Source organism: Carex rostrata, chromosome 13 (assembly GCF_964058835.1).
Source record: "Carex rostrata chromosome 13, lpCarRost1.2, whole genome shotgun sequence".
NCBI lineage: Eukaryota > Viridiplantae > Streptophyta > Magnoliopsida > Poales > Cyperaceae > Carex > Carex rostrata.
The window spans coordinates 7978054-8006016 of NC_135930.1; the positions used below are offsets into that span (position 1 = coordinate 7978054).

Genomic DNA, 27963 nt, shown 5'->3' on the forward strand with positions numbered 1-27963 from the left:
CAAAACAATAGATCAAATATGGTGATATCAATGTACCTGCATGACCAATATTCCAATTATTTAATTATCATAGGTGCCAATCAAAAATACAACATCGGTTCAGTAAGGATACCAGACAGTGTTGATCAACCCAAAAACCAACGGATCATGAAACAGCCAGATGGTAAAGTAATCCCCTCAGTGCCATCGTCTGTTTAGCCAAACCGATGTAGATGAGTCTCCCAGTACTAACGATTCGTGAAATTCAATCGATGGCAAAGGAGGGGGCAGGAGGGGGTCCATCAACGCCATCGATTTGTTATCTATAACAGACGGTAAAAAGTTCAACATAATTACAGCACTGCCACTCGTGACGAGCACTATCTGTACGGAAGCACATCCGATGATAAATGAGCGATGAAAAAAAAGTAGTTTAGGCCTAATGAAATTATTTTAATTACATGTTCTGTTGAACTATTATGGAGGTATACACAAACATTTTTTTCCTCACAATTTCTCATCGGATAAATATAAAGTTATCACATTGTCGTACCTGATATAATACATATATTTGTTTTAATTTGGACTATGAACATGCATGTATGGGACATAGGGGTGTAAACAGATACGGATAATCTGCTCTGTGTTCGCTCTGTATCTGAAGATTATCTGAATTCAGATTAAACAGATACGGATAATTATGGATACGGATATGGATATTTTTTTGCATATGGTGAAATAATGGCGAATACGGATACGGATAATTTTATGAAGGCGAATATCCGTATCTGTATCCGCAATTATCAGGATTAGAAATTGCTCTAAACCGGCTCTGACTTTACTGCTCTGGATATAAGTTGTTATATAATTATCCCATATTCATTTCAGTCTTAGTTGTGGGATAAATGATAATACAATTTGGTTTCAAATTTAATCTCTTTTTCGCTTATGATGCGACAATAGCAATATTTTCTTTCATTTTTACCTCCATTTCACTTTCCATTCTTTTTCATTCAAGACTTTAGCCCGTGAATGTAGTATGCTTTTAGTTTCTGTTAAATTGGTTTTAGTCATTGTTTCGAGTATCTTAAAGTGTATAACTCAATTATCCGATTATTATTCATTTCGTATCCGTATTTGAATTTGTATTCGTAGATTATCCGCTCTGTATCCGTATTCGTTTAAGATGAATTTGATTTTAAATTTTGATATTTGTTTACTATCTGTATCCACTCATTGAAAGACGGATATGAATATGGTATTAGCATTATCCGCTCTGAATCTGCTCTGTTTACACCCCTAATGGGACATCATCACCCAATTTACAATTATAGAATTGGAATTGGTTCTTGTTAATAATTCTATTTTTTTAAAAAGAAAATCAGGTTATTGTCCATTAGTTAAAGAGAACTAATACTCTCAAAAGATAGTAGATTTAAAACCCAATTGCAGAATCCCTTGTAGATAATAATGGTTTGAGTGACTTGACCCCTCTATCCTTACTAAAAATGTAAATAAGACCTTATATAAGGTGCGGGGGCGGACCTAGTTAGGGGGAGGGGGGCAAATGTCTCCGTGCTGGATTTTTAAAATTTGTGGAGATCTATGGGTTTGGACAAATTTTGACTCTTTTTGAAATTTTAATCTATAATTTAGGTTAAATTTAAGATTAAGATTAGAATAAATTCCTTCAATTTAAATAGGTAATTAGAATTAGAAGTTTGAACATTAAAAATTAAAAGTCAGGACATTAGAAATTATAAGTTGGTGCATTGCTTTTAATTATCTAGTACCCAATTAGCTGGATCCACACAAAACGGCTTGATGAAACCATTTTTATTAGATGATTCTGCTATTTTATTTTTTAGGAAAAAAAAACTTACCTGAGGCTAGTAGTAATTGTTGGGGTTGATATATACAGTAATTAATTACATCATGATATCACAATATAAAAAAGAAAAACCACAATTGTATTTTCTCATACATAGAATTAATAATACATTCGTAATAATATATATTTTTGTTGGAGTCTTTATTAAATAAAATCACCCAATTTAAACTATAGATACTGGAATTAATTAATAAAAAAGTAAATAAGTAAGATCATAAAATATGGCCACTCGATCAATCATTTCATATGTACTTAATTAATCAAATAACCTCCAGTGTCATTTCTTCAAATAAAGAAAATATACTTTATCATGATCAATTCCCATCAGAGAATGATGCATCTAATGCAATCCATGTGTGCGCATAGTATGTACGTGCTACAATTACCATATATATAAGACTATTATATATATTTGATAGGAGAGGTAGACATGATAGAAAGGGATCAAAATTCAAAACACGGTGCGCACAAATCTTAAAACTAATTAGACGGTAGATCTGACCATCGGAACCAAACTAGGTCCGATGGGCATCGGACCTACACCTTTCCCGTAAATCACATGTTTGCACGCCACAGATGTGATAGGTGTCTCGTAATCTCGTATGATATATATCATACTGAACAACGTGATCCTTGCCACATAATATATTTAGAGTGACAACGCGCAACATAATTTTTTATTTATAGAAATGCAAACACAATAATGGCGCTACTTCAATTAGGAAGTAAGAAAGAGGAAAAAAAGACAGATTCTATTTTTGTTTTTGTTTTCTAATTTTCATGTTTCGCTTAAGTTGTTTCCTTTTTATCTTTTTTATTTTATTTTTTAAGCTCAGGACTTCTGAACTTCGTTTTGAGTTTGTACTAAAGGCTCTAGTTCAAAGCATGACCCCTTTTAATCAATATTACAAATGAAGACTTAGATTCTCATTTTTCATAAAAAATAAAGAAAATAATGATATTCAAAAATTATAAAAAACAATAATTATTCACTATTTTTATTTAATTTTTATAGTGAAAAATAATAATTTTCACAAATTCTAAACAAATAGTAAAAATATTTCAAAAATATATAAAATTTAATTTCCAAGCACATTTTAATATGGAGAACATATTAAGCACTCATCGACTATTTGGACTTTAAAATTGTAAAAACAAACCGGTAGTACAAAGATCTTGGTCATACCTCTATGACCTTAGCCAATCTCAAATAAATATAAATATTTATTTGATAAATTAATTATTATATGAGGAGGGATCCGATTACATCATTTTTTGGTGACACCGGATTACACCCTATGTTTACAAAATTCAAACAGTCGATCCAAACCGTTCAACTTGTTGGATATATTAAAATGTACTTGCATACCAAATTTTACATTTTTTTTGAATTTTTTTACTATTTATTAAGATGGGTACAAAAATTAAACAGTCTGAATATAGCAATTTTATTAAATACTTAATAAATAGTAAAAAGAAATCCAAAAAATGTAAAATTTGATCAGAGAGCACATTTTAACATATCCAACAAGTTTAACGATTTGGATCGACTGTTTGGACTTTATAAATTTTGAAAATGAAAAGTGTAATTCAGTGTCACCAAAAAAAGATCTTATCAGATTCCTCCTCTTATTATATTTGACCTCTGTATTTATTTCAAAAAAGAAAAGACAAAAGAGCATCACGCAAAGAATTTGAGTCCTGTTTTTTGGGAAGTCTCTGTTATGTGGTCGGAAAGATTGAAAGGAGATCAAATTCATTTTCAATCAACAATTGCTAAAGTTGGCGTTGCTTGTGCTAGAGTTCCATACCATAAATGGAAAAAAGAGTTTGCAATGTTATCTATACAGAATCCTTCCATTGTTTTAACTAACAAATTAAATTCTTTGTGCATGGCAGGCAAGAAGCTTTGGTTGTCATTGCCAATGGTGAACAACCGAACAACCCATTTTTAGGGCAAATACTTTAACAGATCAGTTTTGGCTTAATGCAGCGTATGAACTATAGAATCAAAACGGCGTGCATATGGTTTGTGCGCTGCACGAAGCTAAATCGTTCTGTTAAAATATTTGGGATGGACTAACAGTCCCCCTACTTCAGTCCCCTATCTGTCCCCCGCACTAAAAGACAAAAAAATAGTTAAAACGTGCTAACTACCACCAAAAAGCAAGATTAATGCTATTTTATTAATAGTCAAAACGTATAGTATTCATACCTACGAATTTATAGTATTCATACTTATTATCATAACTATTCGTCATATGTAAACACAAGCTGGAGGGGACCAGTAACGACCAGGGGGACCACTGACGTCTTGTGACAGCCTGGATTGGGGACCGCAATTGTCTGAAAGAGACATTTGCCAAGATTGGGGACCACTACAACGAAACTATATATTATTCATATCTAAATAAAGAAGTATTCATATCTAAACAAATGAAGTATTCATACTGACGATTATGAAGTATTCATACATGTTTGAAATAATTTATATAATTCAAAATTCAAAGTCAGATTCATCTCTCTCACCCCACCTCTTCCAAGAAGTATTTATACTGACGATTACGAAGTATTCATACATGTTCAAAATAATTTATACAATTCAAAATTCATTATCAAATTCATCTCTCTCACCCACCTCTTCTAAGAAGTATTCATATCTAACATGAAGTATGCATATCTAACAAATGAAGTATTCATATCTAACTAATGAAGTACTCAATATCTAACAAATAAAATATTCATGTATATAACTATTCATATCTAACTAATAAAGTATTCACACATGACACTAACAATAATCACATCTGACACTAATAATATTTACACTTGCCTAGATTGGGACCAAGAAATATTCTCAACAGACTAGTATGCATATCTAAAACAATGAAGTTTTCATATCTAACTAAAGAATTATTCATACTGATGATTACAAAGTATTCATACATTTTCGAAATAATTTATACAATTAAAAATTCAAAGCCAGATTCATCTCTCTCATCCAACCTCTTCCAAGAAGTATTCATATATAACATGAAGTATGCATATCTAACAACTGAAGTATTCATATCTAACTAATGAAGTATTCATATGTTGCACTGTGACAACCTTCGCTGGGCTAGCATGAACCCCCTCTAATGGTGCACCACGCTCTCCCCGCCGAATCTTGATGGTGCACCATGCTCTCCTCGCCGGATCTCGACGGTGCACCACGCTCTCCTCGCCGGATCTCGACGGTGCACCACGCTCTCCTCGCCGGATCTCGACGGTGCACCACGCTCTCCTCGCCGGATCTCGACGGTGCACCACGCTCTCCTCGCCTGATCTCGACGGTGCACCACGCTCGCCTCGCCGGATCTCGACCACTATCACAACTGTCGGCGTGGGTAGATGGTGGCGAGCAGTAGAGGAGAAGAACAAGGTGAGTTTTGAGTTGTGTTGAAATTTTTTTTTTTCTTTCTAAGAGAAGATTAAAGAGGGTGGGTTTTGACCACGTGAGGGAACAAAAAAGAAAGGTTGTTAGGGAGACAGATAGGAGACAGATTCAAGGGGGACAACATCTTTACTCAAAATATTTATCACACTCTCTATATTTTTTTTATATTATTTTGTACGAAGGACAGCGCAATTTTCATATCTATGAAAGGAAATTTGGATTCCTTCACATGGCAGTGTGACGTTGCCTCTATGTTAGTTTTCCTTTCGAAAAAGTAAAAAAATCTAACAAATAACTTTTTATATTCTGCATCTATTATCTGTACCTGTGGAAAAAATTACTTTTTGAAAATATTTATTCTCAGTATGTAAAGTGTTCATTACCTTTTTTCGTATTGATCACGACATATTCAAATTAAATACTTTGTAAATTGGATAAGTGAAAATACAATTTTTTTATTTTTATTTTTGTTTCTAACAATGCAATGTATGAACCATTTATATTATTAATAATATTTTTTGAAATACTATAAACATATATTAAATGTAGGGGGAATTTCATGCATAGCCCTCAAAAACTTCAAAATTACATATTTCCCCCTGTAAACTTTAAAGTTACATATTCTCCCTCTAAACTTCAAAAACTCACAAATTTACCAATTTTATTATTTTTTATATTAAAACTCATTCTAAATCTATAAAATACCCATTTTACCCTTTATTAAAAGCATAAAAACCCATCGAACTCAAATTTGAATCTTCCTCTACTATCCGAACAACTTTAAGATCTGTGCGTGCAAGATCAGCACAAATCTTGATGCAAAGACATACAAATATTGAGCGACGTGCACGAATCTTAATGCGATGCACGCGAGTTAGAATTGCTTTAAGATCCATGCACGATAGATCAACATGAATCTTGAAGCGAACACACACATATTGAAGCAACGCGCACCAATTTTAATGTGATGCTCGCAGATCAGACGGTAGAGGAATGCTTCAGATTCAAATTTAAGTCTGATGGACATTTTATGCTTTTATTAAAGGCTAAAATGAGTATTTTATAAATTTAGAATGAGTTTTAAACTTTTAATATAAAAGACAATAAAATGGGTAAATTTGTGAGTTTTTGAGGTTTAGAGGGGAAAATATGTAATTTCAAAGTTTAGAGGGGAAAATACGTAATTTTGAAGTTTTTGAGGGGCATACGTGAAATTCCCCCTTAAATGTAAGAAACATATACAGATAAGGAAGTGCAGTTATTACTTCTCAAAAGAAATTGACAACCATATTTAGTACAAGAATATTGATAGTTAGACGTACTCCTGATTTAGTACTCTTTTTTCACATTAGTACTATACTAACAAATATTTTAAGTAATAAATGCTCTAAAAGTTTTACAAAAATAATAGAGAAGGGCTGAAATTCCTTCATTTGTTATGTTTTCATCCAGCTTTCATATTTTAAATGTTAATAATTTAAAATTTAAAACTCAAATATAAAATAACCCATTAGATCTATCTATATCATTTTCTCTATGTATATATAAATGATTATAACATTTCAACTTTATTTTTAACAGTATCAATAGTTTACAAAAATATTCGATATGGATAAATTTTCAATGTTAATTTTCCAACTTATTGACATACAAGTTTTAAAAAAATTATTATTAGAAAATTTCAAAAGTGAAGGCATGATTAGAGGCACAAAAATATAGATATTTGAATCCTCCTCCATATATATTAATTATATATTCAATTAGGCAAGAAAAGTAAATTTGTGGTGTTTTGATTTTGAAATGAAAAATGCACAATTCATTACACATGATAAACACTACAGTGGATGAACATCTAATACACCTTGAATAATCTAGTTTGAAAAGGCAGAGATCCGCAGGGTAATTGGAAAATATACCATTGACCTGACCCAACAATGGCTGCAAATATGTTGTTGTTTTTAGCAGAACAACAGCAACCTATCATTCTCATCAAAGCGGAGAAGAGAGAGAAAAAGGATTGCAGCGGAGTTCGTAGAATTTTTTTTATAAACCATAATTAATAAAATTAATTTTAGTAAAGCAGTATGAATATTATTATTTTTTTTACAAAAATCACAAAGATTGAATTCCCAATTCGGTATCCACATTTTACTTTTTGGAGAGACTGAATAGGGGATTCGGTCTCCATAAATTTTCAACTTTCTCGCCGCAGCGGCCACAAAAAATCTCAAATAGGCTAGACCGAGTAGCCTATTCGGTCTCCATGTTATTCTTTTTTTTTTCTTTTTTTTTAAATACTCTTCTTCTCCCTCTAAAAAAATATTAACATGCAAATCCAATTAAATATTAACATGCATGACATGCAAAGCCAATTATTCATTATATTACTCTACATTAATCTACAATTATACTACAAAAAGCTAGTTTACACTAAAAAAATTAAATCATTCAACAATTGATTTATACTACATGCAAAAAAGCTAAATTACTCTATATGCAAACTAAAAAATTATACAATTAATAATTACACTACATAAACTTAAATTTCACTAAAAAATTAAATCATTCAACAATTAATTTATATTACATGCCAAACCTAAAAAATTCTACAATTAATAATTACACTACAGAAACCTAAATTATACTAAACAAAATACTGGTCGTTGTATGTTTACCGTTGATAGAAAACTTAAACTGGATTTTTGAGGCACTAAACGATGTTTTTTTGAAATTATGATGCTTCGAATGCCTAGGGATTACCCCCAAAGCAAAATTCAGATCCGCCTCATCCCCCCCCCCCCTCCAAAAAGTGGTCATATGCGTAAATGCGATTTTCCTAGCCAAAGTTATGGCTGCTTAAAGTTTTTCAAAAGCTGAACTTTGAAAATTCATAACTAATTGTAGAAAAATCCAAATAAATTGAAATTTGTGTCAATTCTGTGTATTTTTGAATGCTCTACATGTTGATGTAATCACTTTTTGAATGTTCTACATTAAGTTGGATATTAATAAAAATATCGGTAAATTACTCTGCATGCAAACTAAAAAATTATATAATTATTAATTACACTAAACAAATAAATTATTTTTATTAATTATGATTTATAAAAAAAACATGGAAAACCGAATCCCCAATTTGGTCCCAAGAAAATACTTTTCTACACAGTTGGTCACACGAAAAATGGAAAATGCTTGGAGACCGAATTGGAGATTTGGTATCTCCAAAAAGTAAAATGTGGAGACCGAATCCCTATTCGGTCCTTGTGGTTTATGTAAAAAATAAAATAATTATGCTGCTTTGCTAAAATTAATTTAATTAATTATGGTTTAAAAAAAAATCGAGTTTGTACCCCTAACAATGCATTGATGTGTAAGTACCCACCAGTGTTCTAAATAGCGCGCTATAGCGTTTTTTGACCCTAAACGCTAAGCTATGGCATCAATACACGCTATTTGAGCTACAGACGCTATAGCGATAATAGCGGTCAGCTATAGCGCATAACGTGTAGTGCAAATAGCGCGCGCTATGCAACATGAACTGTTTTTTTTTTAATTTATATGAGGTTTAAATAAAGGCTCATATTGTATTTTAACTATGATTTTTTTTTGCAATTGACGTACTAAGCTTTATATTAAACTATTAATTATTAAATGAGAGATCCATCAAACGAAATCAAATCAGGAAGCTACAGCGCGCTATGCAACATGAGCTGTTTTTTTTTTTTTCTTTTCAATTTATATGGGCTTTTAATAAAGGCTCGGATTGAATATATTAAGATATTTCTTGAAGTAACAAAATGACACTTATTATATGGTAGTTTGAATATTTTGAATAGATTAAGATAGTTAATTAAGCCATGATGTCTAAGTTATTTTGAAATTTAAATAGAAAAAAGATAGATTATGTCATGATGCTGAATATATTTTGAATAGAAAAAGATAATAGTTTATGATATTAGTATTACTATGGATATTTTGAGTCACAATTTGAAATTTGTATTGGTTCAATATGAATATTATAATTTTTAATCAATTTGATGTTATTTATTGTTCTATGAGACTTAGATAATGTTGATATTTAGTACAAATATATGATATATTTTGTTATAAAAATAAGAAAATGCTATGTAGCATAGCTTTCGCTATAGCTTTTTTTTGTAGGCTTCCCGCTATGACACGATAAACGCTATTTAGAACCTTGGTACCCGCACATAATAAATAAATAATTTATCCACCCCTAAGTTATTTGAGTGACGCTATGGTATTATGCTAGCGCGAATTAGTTTGTTATCTAGATCAATATCTTCGTGTTTAAAGTTTAAATTATTGATCTGAACCATTCAATATGATTTGTTTACGAAAATGTACTTGCAAACTAAATTTTAGAATTTTATTATTATTTTTTTAAATAAATAGAAAAGCATTACTTTTGAATGGTCTAGAATTTTTAGATTAAGTGATTATAAAGTAAATATAAAACAATATAAAATTTGATTTACAAATACATTTTCATAAAAAGATTTTGTTGATGGATTTAAATTGACTCTTTAAACTTTCAAAATAAAAATATCAATTCATAATACGGACTAATTTGTCCTGTGCATGATACCATATCTCACTCAAGTAATTTTACATAGGCATGTCCCACTGACCTAAAAATAAGTTGAAGCTTTAGAATGCCAAAAAAGACATGTAAAACCATGCCAATAATATTGCAAAGAATATAGGTGGATTTATGTGCAAACAATGAGGTCAGTTGACCCCTAATACGTTTTAAATTTTACTGAGTTATATTTTTTTTCAGAATTTTAAGAAAATTTTACCATATAAACTATTTTCATCCTCATATTTTGTGTGGAAATTTTGAATTTTACACCCATATATTTATAATGTGATATGTTTTAGTAAATTAATATCCATACTATATTCTCAATTAATAAATAATTGACTCCAATGCAAAATTTCTAAATCCGCCCTAACTGAAAAGAATATTATCACTTAACCGGTGTAAAAAAATTTATATTCTATTATTATTTTTTTAGGAAAAATAAGGATCTACCTCATATTTAATTGATATTTGTAGTTACAAAAGGTTTGTAGTTGCAAAAGCTGAAAATAAACACAAGTCGCTCAAACTAGTTTGAGCTAAAATGAAAGAAAGTAAAATAACATGAAGGGTGAGGCTACGGTGCTATGGGTTGCATAGAGGGCTACGGTGCTACGGCTCAATATTCGAATTTTCAAAATCCTAACGGTCGATCTGAACCATTCATTTTGTTTTTCATATTAATATGTGTTTGGAGGCTCAATATTCGAATTATCAAAATCCTAACGGTCGATCCTAACCGTAGCCTTACCCTAACATGAAACTAGGAATCCTAAAGCTTAAAAATAAAAGAAAGAAAAGAAGAGACAAGATTAAATTTGTTGAGTAGTTAGATTCCTCGCACTGTTTGTTCGTGACGCTGCAACATAAGCGCCACTTCCTCTATCAATTCTCCCTAATTTTTGTTGCTATCTCAGAATATGCGTGTATATCTTTCTCCCATATGACAAACATCATTCTAAACATCTCCGTGGCGAATAAGCAGTGTTCCACCACGTGGGTGGCTGATTCATTATCACATACTATAAACTTAATATGCTTGCAAATGAAGGAAGACATAATTCAAATTGTGAAGCCCCACTGTGCCCTTTCTACTACTAAGTACTAACATAACTATTTGTCTTTGGGGGAAATTTTATGTATACACCTCGAAATTTTAAAATTATGTATTTCTCCCTCTAAATTACATAATATCATATGAGATGAGCTACAGTGAGCTATAGAGTAAAATGCATTTGTACTCCACGCCGTATTTTCATTTTGAAAGTCTAAACGACCGATCCGAACCGTTAGATGTGATCTCCATATTGAAATGTGCTTGGAGACCAAATTTTACATTTTTTGGAATTTTTTACTATTTATTAAGCAATTTTGAAAATTGTTGTTTTGCTGTGAACAGTAAAAACAGTAAAAATTTCTGGACCATTAGATCAACGATTTTCAAAATTGCTTAATAAATAGTAAAAAAATTTCAAAAAAATATAAAATTTGGTCTCCAAGCACATTTCAATATGGAGATCATTTTAAGCGGTTCGGATCGGTCGTTTGAATTTTCAAAATATAAATATAGTGTTATGGAGTACCAACTTATTTTACTCCATGGCTCACCGTTGCCCATCTCATATCATATTACCCTTTCAATTTAAAAAACTCACAAATTTATCTAATTTATTGACTTTTCTATTAAAAATCATATTAAATTTTTGAAGTACCCATGAAAATTAAGTCATCGCAGAATTTATAAATGAGAAGTAATTTTACAACAATTAATTATAACACACCAAGTTATATATCATTAATTGAACAGCAATTGCTTCATTCTCCGTACAGTTGGATTGCTGGATAGTAGATAGATTCTTATTTCAGCCGGCTAGATAGATTTTTCTATGAGAAACAATTATAGACCTGCTAAATGAGCCGGGCCGGCTCGTGGGCTTTGAGCTGGACTCTTCAATGAGTCAAATTGAGCTGAGCTCAATTCGAGTTGAGTCCGGGCTCGAAATAAATCTGCGTTTTCTTAGCGAGTCGATCCGATCCTGATCTGAACCGAGCTACCCATTGGATCAAACCATTCTTCCTTCGCTTTCCGCCAAAAAAAAATTTCTCTTCTCCCTGTTGAAGCTCTGTGACTCCGTCGCTCTCTCGCTCTCCGTCGCTTCTCTCAGGTGCGCTCTCTCCTCTCCTCTCTCTCTCTCTCTTTCTCTCTTTCTCTCTCTCTGAGCTGATTTTACGATTAGGTTTAATGTTTTTAAGTGATTAATGGGTTTTGTTAAATTACAAAAAACTGGTACGATTAGGTTTTGTGGGTCTCGGTGCTTTTATTTCTCCCAAAATCTCTCTCTGATACTTTTATTTTGTGGGTCTCGATGCTTTTATTTTGTGAGTTTTGTTAAATTGAAAACAAAATCTCTCTCTCTGATACTGGTACCACTGACACTGGTACCATTGATACTGGTAGTCCGACTTTACCAGTATTTGTGATACTGGCACCAGTCTGGTCTGACGTAGATGATTTAATAACTATTATTTTGAATAGATTTATCATGTAACTATTTCAGCTCTTTGGGAATTAGAACATTTTATATTTCTCACATCTTTGTTATCATTGTTGTTAGTAACATTATTTTTGTTGATATCTTGATATAAAATTACAAACTATGTTGGTTATTCTTTTTTGCAGAGGCATAAAGCGATAGCAGTAATCTCCTTGACTGGGCGCTTGGCATAATGACTCTGCACTCTTTAGGCGTGCACAGTTGAAAACTCTTGTAACTATCCATAGTAAAGAGGTACTTTAACTTGAGTTATTTCATATATATTGTCGTGCCCTTGCTGATTCTAAACGCATATTTTGTTTTGTTCATTTCTGTTTCTTGCACTTTATAATTTCAGGAAGGCAAAGGAGGTGAACTCACTCATGATGAGACCACAATTATAAGTGGTGCGTTAGATTTAACAGAGAAGGTATGGTTTAAATTTTCCAGTTTTATATGGATTGGTTCTATGAATACTTTAGCAAAGAAAATTTTACAAAATATCATTTCTTTTGCTATTTTATCTTTTTGATGTATTTTAACTGGTTCTACCATTTTACAAAGGTAGTAATGGTGATGTAGCCTTGTAAAGGTGGTGTTTGCATGATGAGTACATGGTTGCTCCTTTAATTGGAGAAGGGGGAGAGCAGGTGCTCTGTGGAACTGGTTTTTCCATGCTTTTGTAGCATATAATGCTGCATTTTAATTGTTTAAAGCAATTATATGGTAAAAAACCACTATTTATTTTCTTGTAGAAAGAAATTAGGGAAACTAGTGTCCGAATTTAACTGAATATTACCCTTTCCAAATGTTGGATGGTGTGTACCTGTACCATTTTTCTCTACTGGTACAACCAGTGTCAGAATTTTTTTTTTCACTTTTTAAATAATTGTTGATTTATTTGTATGAAATCAGGCTGGAGCAAGGTCAAGACTGTTTTCTGGAAGAATATGCACGGGCCAAAGCTCAACCTAGAATTGGTATTTTTTTATCAAATGCTAATTATTCTGTTGTGTTTTTCATTTTATTTGAATGAAATATAGAATTGTACAGTGATGACCATATTTTGCCCAAATTCTTTAGATATGTTAGCTGTCGACTAGAATTTAGAAATGTTAATCTGGTCAATAGTTGCTCCACAATAACTAATTAATGTCAAACAACTCATAGAAAGATTTTAGGCTCAATAGATATATTGTAACATGTGTTTAGAATCTTTGTATTTGCTTTTCTGTTAAGTTCAATTTTCTTCTTATGTGTAGCTGTACCTAAAGCAGTACCTAAAGCAGTACCTAGTGAGAAGCAGACAGTGGATAAGGTTGTGTTAGCATATAGCGGTGGCCTAGACACTTCAGTTATAGTCCAATGGAAATACACTTCAGTTATAGCGGTGACCTAGACACTTCAGTTATATATTACAATTAATTGAGTTTGAGCTGAGTTTTGAGTTTGGCCTGAGTTCGAGCCGAATTTGGGCTGAGTACAGGCCGAGCCGAGTTCGGACTGAGCCTAAAGAGTCTAATGGACCGAGCCGAATCAGACTTTAATGAAAGAATGAATGAGCCGGGCCGAGTTTTGAGCGAGTTACCGCTGATTAGCACCCTAGAAACAAAGAAAAAAAATAATCTTTCAAATCTTTCAGAACTGAGAGAGCCAACTATCTGTGGTTTTTTCGTGGCGAGATACCTTTTCCTATGCTCTTTAATTAATCCATCCATTTTAGTTCGCTATATGACTCACTACAGAATAATGGCCACAGAAGATCCCACCATTCCACAGAGAAATCATTGCTCATGGAAACCCGGGAGTAAGTCTGCTACAATCAGAAATAGATCAACAGTACCCTGAAATTTCTACTTTTCAAATTTAACTGTTGATTTGTTTTGAGATGTGTGCACAGAAAAAATTGAACGGTTAAATTTGAAAAAGCAGGAATTTCAGGGTACTGTTCATCTAATTTGGATCGCAACAGATTTATTCCCATGAAAACCCTGCTCAATATTTCTCTTATTATTAATTTTTGAGCTTAACTTTTTATTTTGTTAATCCTTGAGAGCACCTTAGATTTTTGTCAATGGGCTCAATCCTACGATACTTAAGACTCTAGCTTAATTGGGATCAGTGTTCTAAATAGCATGCTATAGCGCTGTTATAATGTTTTTGGACCCTAAACGCTAAGCTATGGCATCAAAACGTGCTATTTGAACTACGGACACTGTAGCGGTAATAGCGGTCCGCTATAGCGTATAGCGTGTAGCGCAAATAGCGCGCGCCAACATGAGCTGTTTTTTATTTCAATTTATATGGTCTTTAAATAAAGGCTCATCTTGTATTTTAACTGTGATTTTTTTTTTTTTTTGCAATTGACGTACTAAGTTTTATATTAAACTATTAATTATTAAATGAGAGATCCATCAAACGAAATCAAATAAGCAAGCTACAGCGTGCTATGTAACATGAGTTTTTTTTTTTTTTTTCAATTTATATGGGCTTTTATTAAAGGTTCAGATTGAATATATTAAGATATTTTTTGAAGTAACAAAATGACACTTATTATATGGTAGTTTGAATATTTTGAATAGATTGAGATAGTTAATTATGTCATGATGTATAAGTTATTTTGAAATTTAAATAGAAAAAAGACATATTATGTCATGATGCTGAATACATTTTGAATAGAAAAAAATAATAGTTTATGATATTAGTATTACTATGGATATTTTGAGTCACAATTTGAAATTTGTATTGATTCAATATGAATATTATAATTTTTAATCAATTTGATGTTATTTATTGTTCCATGAAACTTAGATAATGTTGATATTTAGTACAAATATATGATATAATTTTTATAAAAATAAAAAAACGTTATGTAACATAACTTTCGCTATAGCTTTTTTTGTAGGCTTTCCGCTATGACGCGATAAACGTTATTTAGAACCTTGATTGGATATAATAATGACGAGTTGACCTCGAGTTTATTAAAGAAATTGATTTTATAATATACTAATGTCGGATTGAGCTCGAGTTTGTTAAAGAAATTGATTTTAATATAATAGTGTCCAATTGAGTTGGAACTATATTTAAAATTAAATACGAATGAACTACAAATTGTAAGTTAAACTTACAACCTAATTACAAATTGAGTATGATATCGACGAAATTTTATTAAAGAAATTATTTTTGAACTCCTATCCTTTATATGCACCCCCATTAATGTATTTATACTTAACGTATACGTTGTTCATATCTAAATTTTAATTAATTGTATCTAGTATGATGGACGAAATCAAAGTCCAACATTGGGGAGAGATGAGAATCCATATCCTTTCAGGTATCACAGAGGATCACCTCATTATATGGTTTGAGATTCGTGTCAAGTTAAAAATAACAGTCCAGATCTAGTAATAATAAAATATTTCCTTATCAGGTATTGGAGAGTAGGGCTGGACAAAAAAAGCTCAAACTCGTAACTCACTCATTTATAACTCGTTTAACTCGGCTCATTTACAACTCGAGTTGGCCAACTCGTTTAATAAATGAGCTGAGTTCGAGTTGGCCCCAACTCGCTCATTTATAACTCGAGTTACATAAAATTACATAGTATTGGTCACAATAAATCCCAAAATAATCAAACACGAATCTCTAGACTGTTATTTGTGCTTTGAGATTTGTGTAAAATATTTTTGAACTTGTGTTGTAATACTATCACTGGTTAAACGAGTTGTGAGCCAACTCGAGTTGATAACGAGCTGAGTTTGAACTTGTGTTGTAATACTGGTTAAACGAGTTATAAACGAGTTGTGAGCCAACTCGAGTTGATAATGAGCTGAGTTTGAACTTGTGTTGTAATACTATCACTGGTTAAACGATTTATAAACGAGTTGTGAGCCAACTCGAGTTGATAACGAGCTGAGTTCGAGTTGGCTCTACATCTCGTTATTATCATCTCAACTTGAGTTGGCTCGCTCGTTTATTAAACGAGCCGAGCTCGAGTTGGAGATAACTCGCTCAAACTCGGCTCATTTACAGCCCTATGAATGAAGAGGATGTGAATTCGGGGAGATGAAGGAGTGCTTATCATCATCTATGTCTAAATTATAGAATATTTAAATTCTGCACGGCATGTAATCATTTTAATTTGAGTTGACATCTCATGCAGAAATGCCACATGATAAAAAATTTAACATGAAAAATTAATTCTTAAACAACTAAATAATGAAAAAGTTATAACACATTATTTAATGTCGAAAGTACATAAGTTCTATGATAAAAGAAGAGATGGGCTATGGTGAGTTGCGAGGTAAAACGCGTTTCTACTTCACGCCGTATTTTTATTTTGAAAGTCCAAACGACCGATCCGAACCGTTAGATGTTTAATCCATATTGAAATGTGCTTGGAGACCAAATTTTATATTTTTTGAAATTTTTTTACTATTTATTAACCATTTTTGAAAATTACTGTTTTGTTGTGAACAGTAAAATTTTCTGGACCATCAGATCGGCGACTTTCGAAATTGCTTAATAAATAGTAAAAAAATTCCACAAAATGTAAAATTTGGTCTCCAAGTACATTTCAATATGGAGAACAAGATGAACGGTTCGGATCGACGTTTTGAACTTTAAAATCGCAAAATATGAACGTGAAGTAAAATAGTCACTTTACTTCGCAACTCACCGTAGCCCATCTCGATAAAAGAATAGCTCAAATAAATTAGTAAAATATGCATTATATATTGTCTTTGTTAACAAAGGAAGTTTAAAACTTCAGTAGACATAAAAATTATATTAAGTTTAATTTTTATTATTATTAACTTTTTTTTTTTTTGGAGGGGGGGGGTGGTGGTGGTGGTCCTTGGTAATACTAGCTCATAATGGCATAGGTATAGGGGTGTAAACGGATCAGATATTTATCTGATTTCTTCCGGATCCGAATCCGAAAAATTATCTAAATTATCCGATTTGTATCTGTAGCCGTATTCGAAAAATTATAATGTATAAAGATACAGTAAGACTTTTAACTATTCGTATCCGACCGTTTACACTCTTAAACCACAACAAATTTATTATATGTTCTTAAATTGATTTATTAAAATTCATATTATACCAATAATTTATTAAATTGCATATAGATATATATATTTTGATGAATAATATAACACTATAACATAATTAGTGACTAATATTTTAATAATATAATAGATGTTTTGTATCCAACAAACTAATTATGAAAAATATATGTATCTGTCAGATATCCGATCCGTATCCATAACATTTAATATCCGATCTGTATCCGTATCCGAAACTATCTGTATCCATATCCGTATCTAAAAAATTATAACGAATAAGAATATAGTAAGACCACTATCTGATCTGTATCCGTCCTCCGATCGTTTACACCCCTGCATAGGTATCATGTTGTGCAAGTTCGTTGAACTTTGGGTAGTTTAGAATAATTCCTATAAATTGAAAATTCAAAGATAACAGATTTGAATAATTTTGTAATTGCGATATCACATGATCCGAGCTGGCTTTGCGATCTTATCTGCAAATAGTTTTTTATTATCTTGTTACTTTGTTAGTGATACCAACCAATAAACCTCCATTACAGCCATTAATAAATAAAATTACAAGTTCTAAATTAATATCATAAAGTATAAACAATTTTAGTATTAAGTATGTGTACATTTTAACATAACACATAAGAAATACAGAGAAGAGGTGCATGTATTACTCTTCATTTTTTTTTATTATTCACGAGATCCGCATTATATGCAAAGCAAACTCCAGCATCATTTACTGTGTAACAAGAAACAAATTTACGAATAATTTACAAACGGGGATCCAATCCCTCATCCAATCCTCTGATGTGGTCATGTGGATTGCTAATTTTATACGGTTACAAACTTACAATGTTTCATCAAAAAAAAAAAAAACTTACAATGGTTCAGTTTTTCTTACTTTTGAATTAGTCCTGCTATGTCTTTTGCTTTCTCGTAGATCAGTCAAACCAATTTATCTTTTAAAGAACTGCAGCCGAATACAGAAGCGTCAAGCGTGTAACGAGTCAATATAATTTAAGTTGTGCTCCAGGTTGAGTTGTTTCCAATGGGGATTGGACAAAATTAGGTCCGATTCCCCGTCTAGGCCGTTCATTTTACCTCGCGATAGATTTGTAATGGACAACACGATTCTTAATGCAAATTTAACGGTTAAGATGTAGTTTGGACTGTATTTGGTCCATTGACCATTGAATACCTTCCGTCCCAATGTTGGTGACATTAACCCGCCAGATCTCCACCTGCTCCGCCTCTGAGGTTATAGAGTGCTAAGTGCTAACTGCTAAACACCCGAACCCGTACGGAGCAAATTTAAGAAATAGTCAAAGCTCTCGCGGTCTTCCACGTCGTAATACACCATTTCTTTTTCGTCCCTTTTATTCTCTCTCACGAGAAAGCAATAGACCGGAAAAGAGAGAGAAAGAGAGAGTAAAGAGGAAATCTGTGAAGAGAGATGAAGTACTTGGCGGAAGTCGAACCGGCGATCCCAGGCAACGGCGAGAAGCCGTCGGTGGGGCCAGCTTACAGAAACGTCCTTGCCAAGGATGGATTCAAGGCCGTGCCAGAGAATATTAACAGCTGCTGGGATTTTTTTCGGTGAGTCCCTTAGTTTTTCCTTCATTTTAGTCCTTTAAAAGTTACAGTTTGATAGTAAGGTCCAGAGGAAACCGAACCTGAAATTCTCGTGATGGTGATCCGTGTAAAGCTTTTTGTATGTTTCAGGTCAATTTTGGAATCTATATATTTTATTAAACGCCTCAGCTTTATTTTATTTTTGTTTAGTCCTGTGCGAAGCTTTATAATTTGGCTTATATTGTTATAAATTTTGGAAAGTTATTACGATACCTTTTAAAAGGATAAAAACTTTTAAGTTTTTCCATTCTGGCTTATACTGTTATACATTTTCTTTGTTTGGTCCTCATAAAGTTGTAAATTTTGCTTATGAGTTGGTAGTACTTCAATCTTCAGTTTAATATTGTATTTTTGCTTCCTCTTTTGAGGGGTTGAAATGCTGCATTTCTGATACATTTCTTTTTACATATAAGTCTATATGGATGTGGAATCTGCAATTTTGTAATAGAACGATTAAGAAAATGATTTCTCTTGTCAGGAAAAATTTTGCTCCTGGTTAAGAAGTTTAAATGTACAAATTTAAATTTCTACAAGGAATTCACACTTATCAAGATAATTGACACCGGTTCTCACTTAATATTGTATATGATGCATTGTTGGCGAGCAGAAGAGATTTTTCCTTGCATTTTTTTGCACACCTCCAGCATTTTTACTTGACCATTTCCTATGCAGTTTGTCGGTTGAGAAATATCCAAATAACAGGATGCTGGGTCGTCGCCCCATAATAGATGGAAAGGTAAAGTCCTAACATGAGAATTTATTATTATTATTATTATTATTATTATTATTATTTTATTAGAAAAACTTATAGATATATATATATATGTTGTTTGCTTTTATCCACCTATTTTATAGGCTGGGGATTATACATGGTTGACTTACAAGGAAGCATACGACACTGCAATAAAAGTCGGGGCCTCTATTAGGAGCAAAGGAATTGAAAAGGTAATTTCTGTTTTGCAATATGTTATAACTGATTTTAATCCTGTTATGCTTTCTTAATCCAACATACCAAAATTTTCTTATGAAAACCTGTGTTGTAATTTCTTATGACACAGCCATAGGTACTCTTGTGTTTTATTTTCCCATTGATATGGATCCTTTTGTGAAATTTGTTGAACTTTGGGGTAGTTTTGACTAATTGCTATAAATTGAAAATTCAAAGATAACAGATTTGAATAATTTTCTAACTGCAATTTCACATTATCCAAGCTGACTTTGGGATCTTATCTGCAAATAGCATTTGGTTAGGTTGTTAGTGATGCCAACAAATAAACCCCATTAATATAATAATAATATTATGTTAGTTATTGAAAATAAAGTGATCTTTGACCATTTTTTATAGACTTGACTATTGAAATTTACATAGACTGGTTGTGGGAATAAACAATAACACATAGTTGTAAACAAGGAGATATTTGTAGTTCTGTAATAATTAAATAATAAACTCACTAGAGATAGCAATCAGTTGAATTTTTTGGTTTTGCTGATGCATTTTTTTTTGTTCCAATCCGTTGGTTCATTACTGTATTAAGTGTCTCCTTTTTATCAACAAAAAAAAAGAATAAAGAATCTGACAATGATTTTCTCTAATATAAGTTCCTATTAGTTTATTAAACTTTGCTACTCAAATATTTCAATAGGCATCCCATGCCACAGCCTGTTGGTGGTGCTGGATACTGACTTTTTATGTTGTATCTGTGAACTGTTAAATATCACCATACTATAATTTATATACGTTGTATATAATTAAAGCCATTTTTTAATACTCTTATCTAATCAGAGTTCACAATATAACCTGTAAATTTTGTATGTGTTCATCTTTTCTTATGCCAAAACCTGTAAATTTTACATTATAAGGGATTAAGTAAAGCAAACATTTTAATCCTGTGTCATTTGACTCACATTTCACAAAATTTTCATAATAAGTTAAGTGTTAGATGCCACCAACAGCAGTGGCAGAGCAAGATTGCCCTATTTTTGTAATAATTTGTTCCTTGTTTGTATTTTTGTAAAACAATTGCAGGGTGAAAAGGCTGGTATCTATGGTGCAAACTCTCCTGAATGGATCATCACTATGGAGGTAATTTTAGCTTCGTTATCTTTTTTATTAAGTTTTTTTTTTTGTTTTTTTCCCACCTTTGTCACTTTTTCTTGACGAAAAAGGCACTATAACGAATAGCAAAATTAGATAACGCTGTCAGTTTTCCTTGAGAAAGGCGCTATCAAGAAATACAGAATTAGATACCTTCAGTACTGGTACTTGTACGAGCTAATTGGTTCATTTACCAGATATTGTACTGGCTAAACCATAGTTACATAGGTTCTCATGTAAACCATATGCTAAAAAAAAAACTGCCTTTCCAATATCTGACCTGACTCTAATCGAAATGGAGATCCACTTCATAAATTCTATCGGTTAATCTACAGGCTTGCAATGCTTATGGAATATATTGTGTTCCCTTGTACGACAGCCTTGGTATGTAAATCCTATGCTTTGAGCTCTTCATTTCTCATTTATATCTTTTGAATTGAATAGAAGTCTACATTCTTTGCAAATGACCCCGTGGCTGACATAGTCATTTAAATTTCATGGACTCATAAGCTTCAGGTTTAGCTAACAAAGATCTTAGTTTCTTAAGATAAATGAATAATTATGTGGAAGTATGAAAGCAAACTCTTTAATACTTCGAGTATATAGAGGTAGTTATACTTGTGTAAAGTCTTGCCATATAGAAGGATATGAGAAAATAATTGTTTCAAGAAGCTATAAGCTTGAACTGATGCATTTGCTGGAACATTTATCACAATACCTTTTAAATTAAGGATTCATGGTTTTTTCCCTTTTTTACCTTTTATAATAGGGGCCAATGCAATTGAGTTCATCATAAACCATGCTGAACTTCAAATTGTATTTGCTGAAGAGAAGAAGGTTGCTGAGGTATTGATTCTCTTCCTTTTCTGATCGACAAGGACTCGAGTTATTTTGTATTTTCCAGCATTCCATGAAGTTATCATCTGACCTTTTTCATTTTTCATTAGGTGATTAAAACCATTTCTCACACGTTGGAGTATTTGAAAAGTATGCCTTACCCTACAGAACCAACTTTAATATGAAGAAACTTGTTATTTCTTTTCATATCCTATGTTAAATTAATTTGTACAAACTTTCAGCTATTGTGAGTTTTGGCAAGGTGACTGAAGGCCAGAGAGAAGAAGTCGAGAAACATGGCTTGTCAATTTATTCTTGGGATGAGTTCCTGGTTTTGGTAATTCCTTTTTATATTTCTCTGTTATTTACTTTATTGAATTTGTATATCAAATTACTGCCATTTCAGATGATACAACCTTACATAATAGCTGGTGGTTTAGTTTGATACAGAAATAAAGACCGGCACAAGATTGATTTGATTTTGTTTTATTCTTCTTTACTTTCTATAGGGAGATGGCCACAATTATGAACTCCCAGAAATACAGAAATCAGATTTATGTACTATAATGTACACAAGTGGTACAACTGGGGACCCAAAGGGTGTGATGTTAACTAATGAGAGCCTCATAACCATGATTTTAGGCATGGATGGTGTTGTTCAAACAGTAAATCAAGAGGTAAGTTGTGTGTTTCTCAAGAGTAATTTTAAAACTTTGTTGAATTAGTGAATTACTAATATATGGCGCTCCTATTGAACTTTCTCGAAATTAGAAACAATAAAAATTACTTATTTGAGGAACTAATCAAGGGGCTGTTTGGATTGAAGTACTTGAGACTAGGGTAGGTAAACAGAGATTATAAAATACAAAAAGAAGAAATTAGTGGTTGTAAGTTGAGGTACTCCAAAAAAAAATGAGAGGAGGCCAAAACCCTGGTAGTTGGGTGCCTCAGCTATAGAAAACACTGCATCTTATTAAACTACAAAAATCCAGACAAGCTTTTTACTTTTACTAACCCAGATGTGCTCAAAGAGTGAACGTTTTGTTTTCTTTTCTTTTTTTGGTGGCAGACTAATTAACAGTGGGTATGAGTTGGGAATTATTAAGTGGAATTAAATAAAGTGTTTGTGGACACCATAAAGGCTATGATTGGTTCAGATGCATTGAATCGAGATTAATTAAATGCTCCAAATTGTATCTTGACAAACAGCTCTTTGGGCAAAACTGTCCCTTCACCTCTGATTTGTGCTGGTTTTTCCAAATCTTTGGTTCATTGAATTAATACTAAGTGTATGATGTTCTCTTCTAACAGTTGACAGATAAAGATGTTTATCTTTCATATCTCCCCCTCGCGCATGCGTTCGATCGCATTTTTGAGGAGTGGTTTATTTCCCATGGTGCTGCCATTGGATTTTGGCGTGGGGTAAAATAACACACTTGTCTTCTTCCATTTTTTTTTGCTCCAATAGATCATGCATTTTTTATTTTAGCGTCATTTTAATTTCCATCAACCAGAGTTCAAACATATATGATATTTATCTCTGGAAAAGAAAAATAAGGTTTATACTTTTCTATGAAAGAAACATGTTTACAAATTTAACCCTATAAACACTTATTGTTTTCTTTTATAATGCTCTGTAGGATGTGAAATTAATAGTTGAAGATCTTGGAGCATTGAAGCCGACTATTTTCTGTGCCGTTCCTCGTGTGTTGGATCGAATCTACTCAGGTATCTGCACTAAACGCACAAATTTCTTTCATTAGATCAGTTGGGTTTTGAATTCAAGCCAGTAAACATTCTATCTTATTTTCTCTTTGTACACAGGTCTCACGGCCAAGATATCTTCTGGTGGTCTATTAAAGAAAACTTTGTTCAATTTTTCTTTAAATCAGTAGGTCTTATTATATATACTGCATTCCATCTTCACTCAATGAAGGGTCTAAATTTGATCTTATTTTATTTACCTTTATCTTTTGGTGCCTTTCAGCAAACTGGGGGGCATGAGATCGGGAGTTGGCCATGAGAAGGCTTCTCCATTTTGTGATAAATTGGTTTTCAGTAAGGTAATTTTTCTGTTGTTACAAAAGGAGAAAACATTTTATTGTTTGGTCCCTTGAATGCTAATCACCATACCACATAGTACTAAACAGCATCTACACAATGATACCAATCTCAGATAATTGTACTGTGATCATCTGCTTTGTGTTCTTTTGGTATAATATCATTTTTAATTATATTGTATTATGTTTTGTTTTGCTTCTAAAATATAGGTTAAAGAAGGTTTAGGTGGCAGGGTGCGGTTCATTGTGTCAGGAGCTGCTCCTTTGTCTAAACATGTAGAAGAATTCCTTCGGGTTGTTTCATGTGCTTTTATGTTACAAGGCTATGGTAATTAATTATTCTCCTCTAATAAGCTTATCTGTCAACAACCGAGGATATGAGCGGTTTCAGCTGGGAATGGTACAGTAAGAGTATTGTTGTGTATGAAAAGTAGAATATTCTAACTAAAGTTTATCCAAAAAAGCATCATATTGGCTACTGTACCTATAGGTGCTCTTATCAGCCAAAAAAATTCACCAAATTCCTCATACACAATGACTTTTGTCAAATTCTTGGGTAATTTGGTGGTTTTTCTCTAAATCGGTTTCATAGTTTTGTCAAGGTCATAAAGCATGAGTGCTCATTTTGTACCTGTTGTCTAGAACTTGTCTCAGCAGTATACTAGGAGGACCTGCATCACAACTAAATGTGATAATTGGTTGTGAGAGATCTCTATGGAGAACACTTGAAGAAAGAAAAATAAAGAAAAAAAAAACTCGTACAGTCCGACGGAAATTGTATTGCTACCCTTACTCTGCTGAACCTATCTTCTTTTTTTCTTTTTCCTTTAAATTTCTTTCAGGTCTGACGGAAACTTGTGCTGGCTCATTCATATCTATTCCCAATCAGATGCAGATGCTTGGCACAGTAGGACCCCCTCTGCAGCACACTGAAGTCAGACTCGAATCTGTGCCAGAGATGGAGTATGATGCCCTAGGCAACACTCCACGTGGCGAGGTCTGCATAAGAGGAAAAACTCTCTTTTCAGGGTATTACAAGAGAGAGGACCTTTTGAAGGAAGTCATGATCGATGGTTGGTTTCACACAGGTATGTTATATTTCTGCTTAAATTCATTTCCTTTTCTTTCTTCTCTCTCTTCTTCAGCTGGAGAAAATTATCTTGTTTCAGAAGTAAAAAAAATAAAATAAAATAAAAGAGAAGAAACTAAATGTGGTAGACCGGTAGTAGTCAAAATCACCCATTTGACCTTTACTGAAATTCTCTATTTTGTCCAAGTAACTTTTGGATCCTAGACAGTTCTACAGCTTTGTTTTTTTCAGCATAACTTTTAGATTGCCATTTTCCATGTCTTGTCAATATTGGTAGTAGTCAACCAATCAATTGACTGCAACTCATTTAACTTATGTTTTTTGTTTTGTCTGTACATTATTACTTATACTGGGCATGTACTAGGATGTTCATATGGTGGAATATTATGTGATTTGGAGAAAATGCTATATTTGCATAATCAATTTCCATCTTTTATCCAAGGGCATGGAAAAATAGAAGTTCTTTATTATTATTTTATACGAAGGGCCATCTGAATTAAAAATTGGGATTCTTCACAGGGGACATTGGAGAGTTGCAACCAGACGGTAGCTTGAAGATCATTGATAGAATGAAAAACATATTCAAGCTTTCTCAGGGAGAATATGTGGCAGTTGAAAACCTGGAGAATATTTATGGACTTGTGCCTGATTTAGACATGGTAAAAATTATTTTGTTTGCTTCTTTTTCAAATTATCCACATTCAATTTCTAGCATAATAGTACTATTGGAGTAGGTTTGGGATTATCTGATATGGCAGAGATCACAACCCCGTTGTGGTGCTGCCACATCAGCAGCATAAGATAGATTGATGCTTGCATATGGTTTTGACCAGTCCTTCCATTGTTTACATAAGCTGATTTATTTTTGGGTTCAGACACTTATAGGAGCCTCTAATAAAAAATGGAACCCAAAAAAGTAAATAGCAAATAAGAGGAAAAAACATGGAATCAGGTGGTATTCTGTTATGAACCTTGTGACTATGTCTGAACCTTCAATGGCGCTAGCATTTTGTTCTTAAAGCATGTTGAATTGGCATTATACCATGTTTACCTTGTTATTTTTCTACATTTATCTTGTATTATTTTATTTGTATTTGCACAGATATGGGTGTATGGGAACAGCTTTGAGTCATGCCTGGTAGCAGTGGGGAACCCAAATGAACAGGCTCTTAAAAAGTGGGCTGGAAATAATGGGATTGATGGCCAGGATTTCGCTGCACTTTGTGCAAACCCTGAAGCTAAAAAGTATATCTTAGGCGAGCTCACTAAATTGGCTAAAGAAAAGAAGGTTTGTTTCAATAATTTTAAATATTATATTGTTTTTCTAAGTATGCAGAAATTTTATAAATGACAAAGCATGACCAAAAAGAGGAACCAAATCAAGATAGCATTTTGCTTCTTGTTAACAACCGCATGCAAGATAACCCCCACAAAAAGAATATAAATATCATTTATACCCCTCTTTTGCTTCTCCTTTAATTTTCTCAATCTATCCTTTTCATCACTGTCTTTTACATAAATAAATAGGAGGGAAAGGAAAGTAGTTTGAGGAATTTTGTAAGAAATTTGGTGAGTGTTCCATAATTTCTGTTGCATTTCCTGTGTATGAAGGGACCAATATGTCATTTTGTAAGAGCAGAGCGATCCTTTTAGGTTTTCTAGAGGCACACATGAGTCTTTACCTCTATTTCACATTATTTTATTGTGCAAACTCATTTTTTTTTATATATTTCTTATATGGCAGTTGAAAGGATTTGAATTTATAAGGGCAGTGCATATAGAGCCAGTACCATTTGACATGGAGAGGGACTTGCTCACCCCCACATTTAAGAAGAAACGCCCCCAATTGCTCAAATATTACCAGGTGATTGATTTTGCATTTTGGATTTAATAAAATTTCCAGCATATTTTTTCTTTATTTTTGTTTCCTCTAACATGTGGATTCTTTTACATATTTGCAGACTGTTATTGATGACCTCTACAAGAGCACAAAATAAGAGATCCAATTATACTTTCTTTCTGTGGTGCACCTTTGTGGGTCATGTAGTTTCTTCATACGTTACATTCCTGGTTTCTATTACTAGAGATTGTAAATGCTTTTATTTGTGATCCTTTTGGGTCTTGTAGTTTATTCATATGTTACATTCCTGATTTCTTTTACTAAAGATTGTAAATACTTTTATTTTGTGATACTTTTTTGTGCTTGAACATATTCGCCATGTATTTTATATTGGTTTTACAGATGTTTATTTTGTGGGTAATCTGTGGTTTTTTAGGGAAGTAATAGGCCTATGTTTGTCTTTGATTCTGAAATAAATCCCTCCACATACTGGCTTTATATTTTGAAATAACTAAATATAAAGCTATAAAATAAAATTTTCTTATGGTCAAGCACAATGAGTAATCTAAATTCATGATTTCAAATGGGTTATGCACTCAAATAACTGCTGTGACTTAAGAGTCAAATCTTTATAATTATATATGAGGAGTCGTTTACAATTCTTTCTTTTAACAATTTTCAGAATCTTTTTAAATAATGCTTAAAGTTGGAATTCAACATTATAAACATGAAATCTCAAAACATTCAGAATCTAAAAAAACTCATACGAGTTTGGGATGATTTTTAAGCTTTTGACAGAAATTTTATTCATCTTAATCGGAGTTAATATGAAACAGATGTGGTTAAAATATTAACAGTGTCAATATTTGATCCCGTGCATTGAAGTATTATTCTTTCTCTTAG

The 27963-nt window shown here is 32.4% G+C and overlaps 1 protein-coding gene and 1 long non-coding RNA gene across 3 annotated transcripts; both read left to right on the top strand.

The window, feature by feature from the left end:
• Nucleotides 1–11956: 11956 nt before the first annotated feature.
• LOC144564659 (uncharacterized) lies at nucleotides 11957–14778 on the top strand. 2 transcript variants are annotated; one of them, XR_013514688.1, is made up of 5 exons: nucleotides 11957–12077; nucleotides 12593–12701; nucleotides 12805–12876; nucleotides 13362–13426; nucleotides 13709–14778. It is a non-coding gene; the product is annotated as an uncharacterized LOC144564659 (long non-coding RNA). The 2 variants fall into 2 exon arrangements; XR_013514689.1 differs by having other exon boundaries at nucleotides 13721–14778.
• A 4014-nt stretch (nucleotides 14779–18792) lies between these two features.
• On the top strand, nucleotides 18793–27445 carry LOC144564135 (long chain acyl-CoA synthetase 4-like). The gene is made up of 19 exons (XM_078313666.1): nucleotides 18793–19102; nucleotides 19811–19874; nucleotides 19994–20083; nucleotides 21165–21221; nucleotides 21569–21617; nucleotides 22003–22079; nucleotides 22181–22220; nucleotides 22313–22407; nucleotides 22580–22747; nucleotides 23382–23492; nucleotides 23711–23798; nucleotides 23895–23961; nucleotides 24058–24133; nucleotides 24341–24458; nucleotides 24973–25218; nucleotides 25740–25879; nucleotides 26323–26508; nucleotides 26965–27084; nucleotides 27182–27445. Exons 1-19 carry the CDS (start codon nucleotides 18960–18962, stop codon nucleotides 27215–27217), a joined length of 1971 nt encoding a protein of 656 aa, XP_078169792.1. The 5' UTR covers nucleotides 18793–18959; the 3' UTR covers nucleotides 27218–27445.
• The last annotated feature ends 518 nt before the right edge of the window (nucleotides 27446–27963 follow it).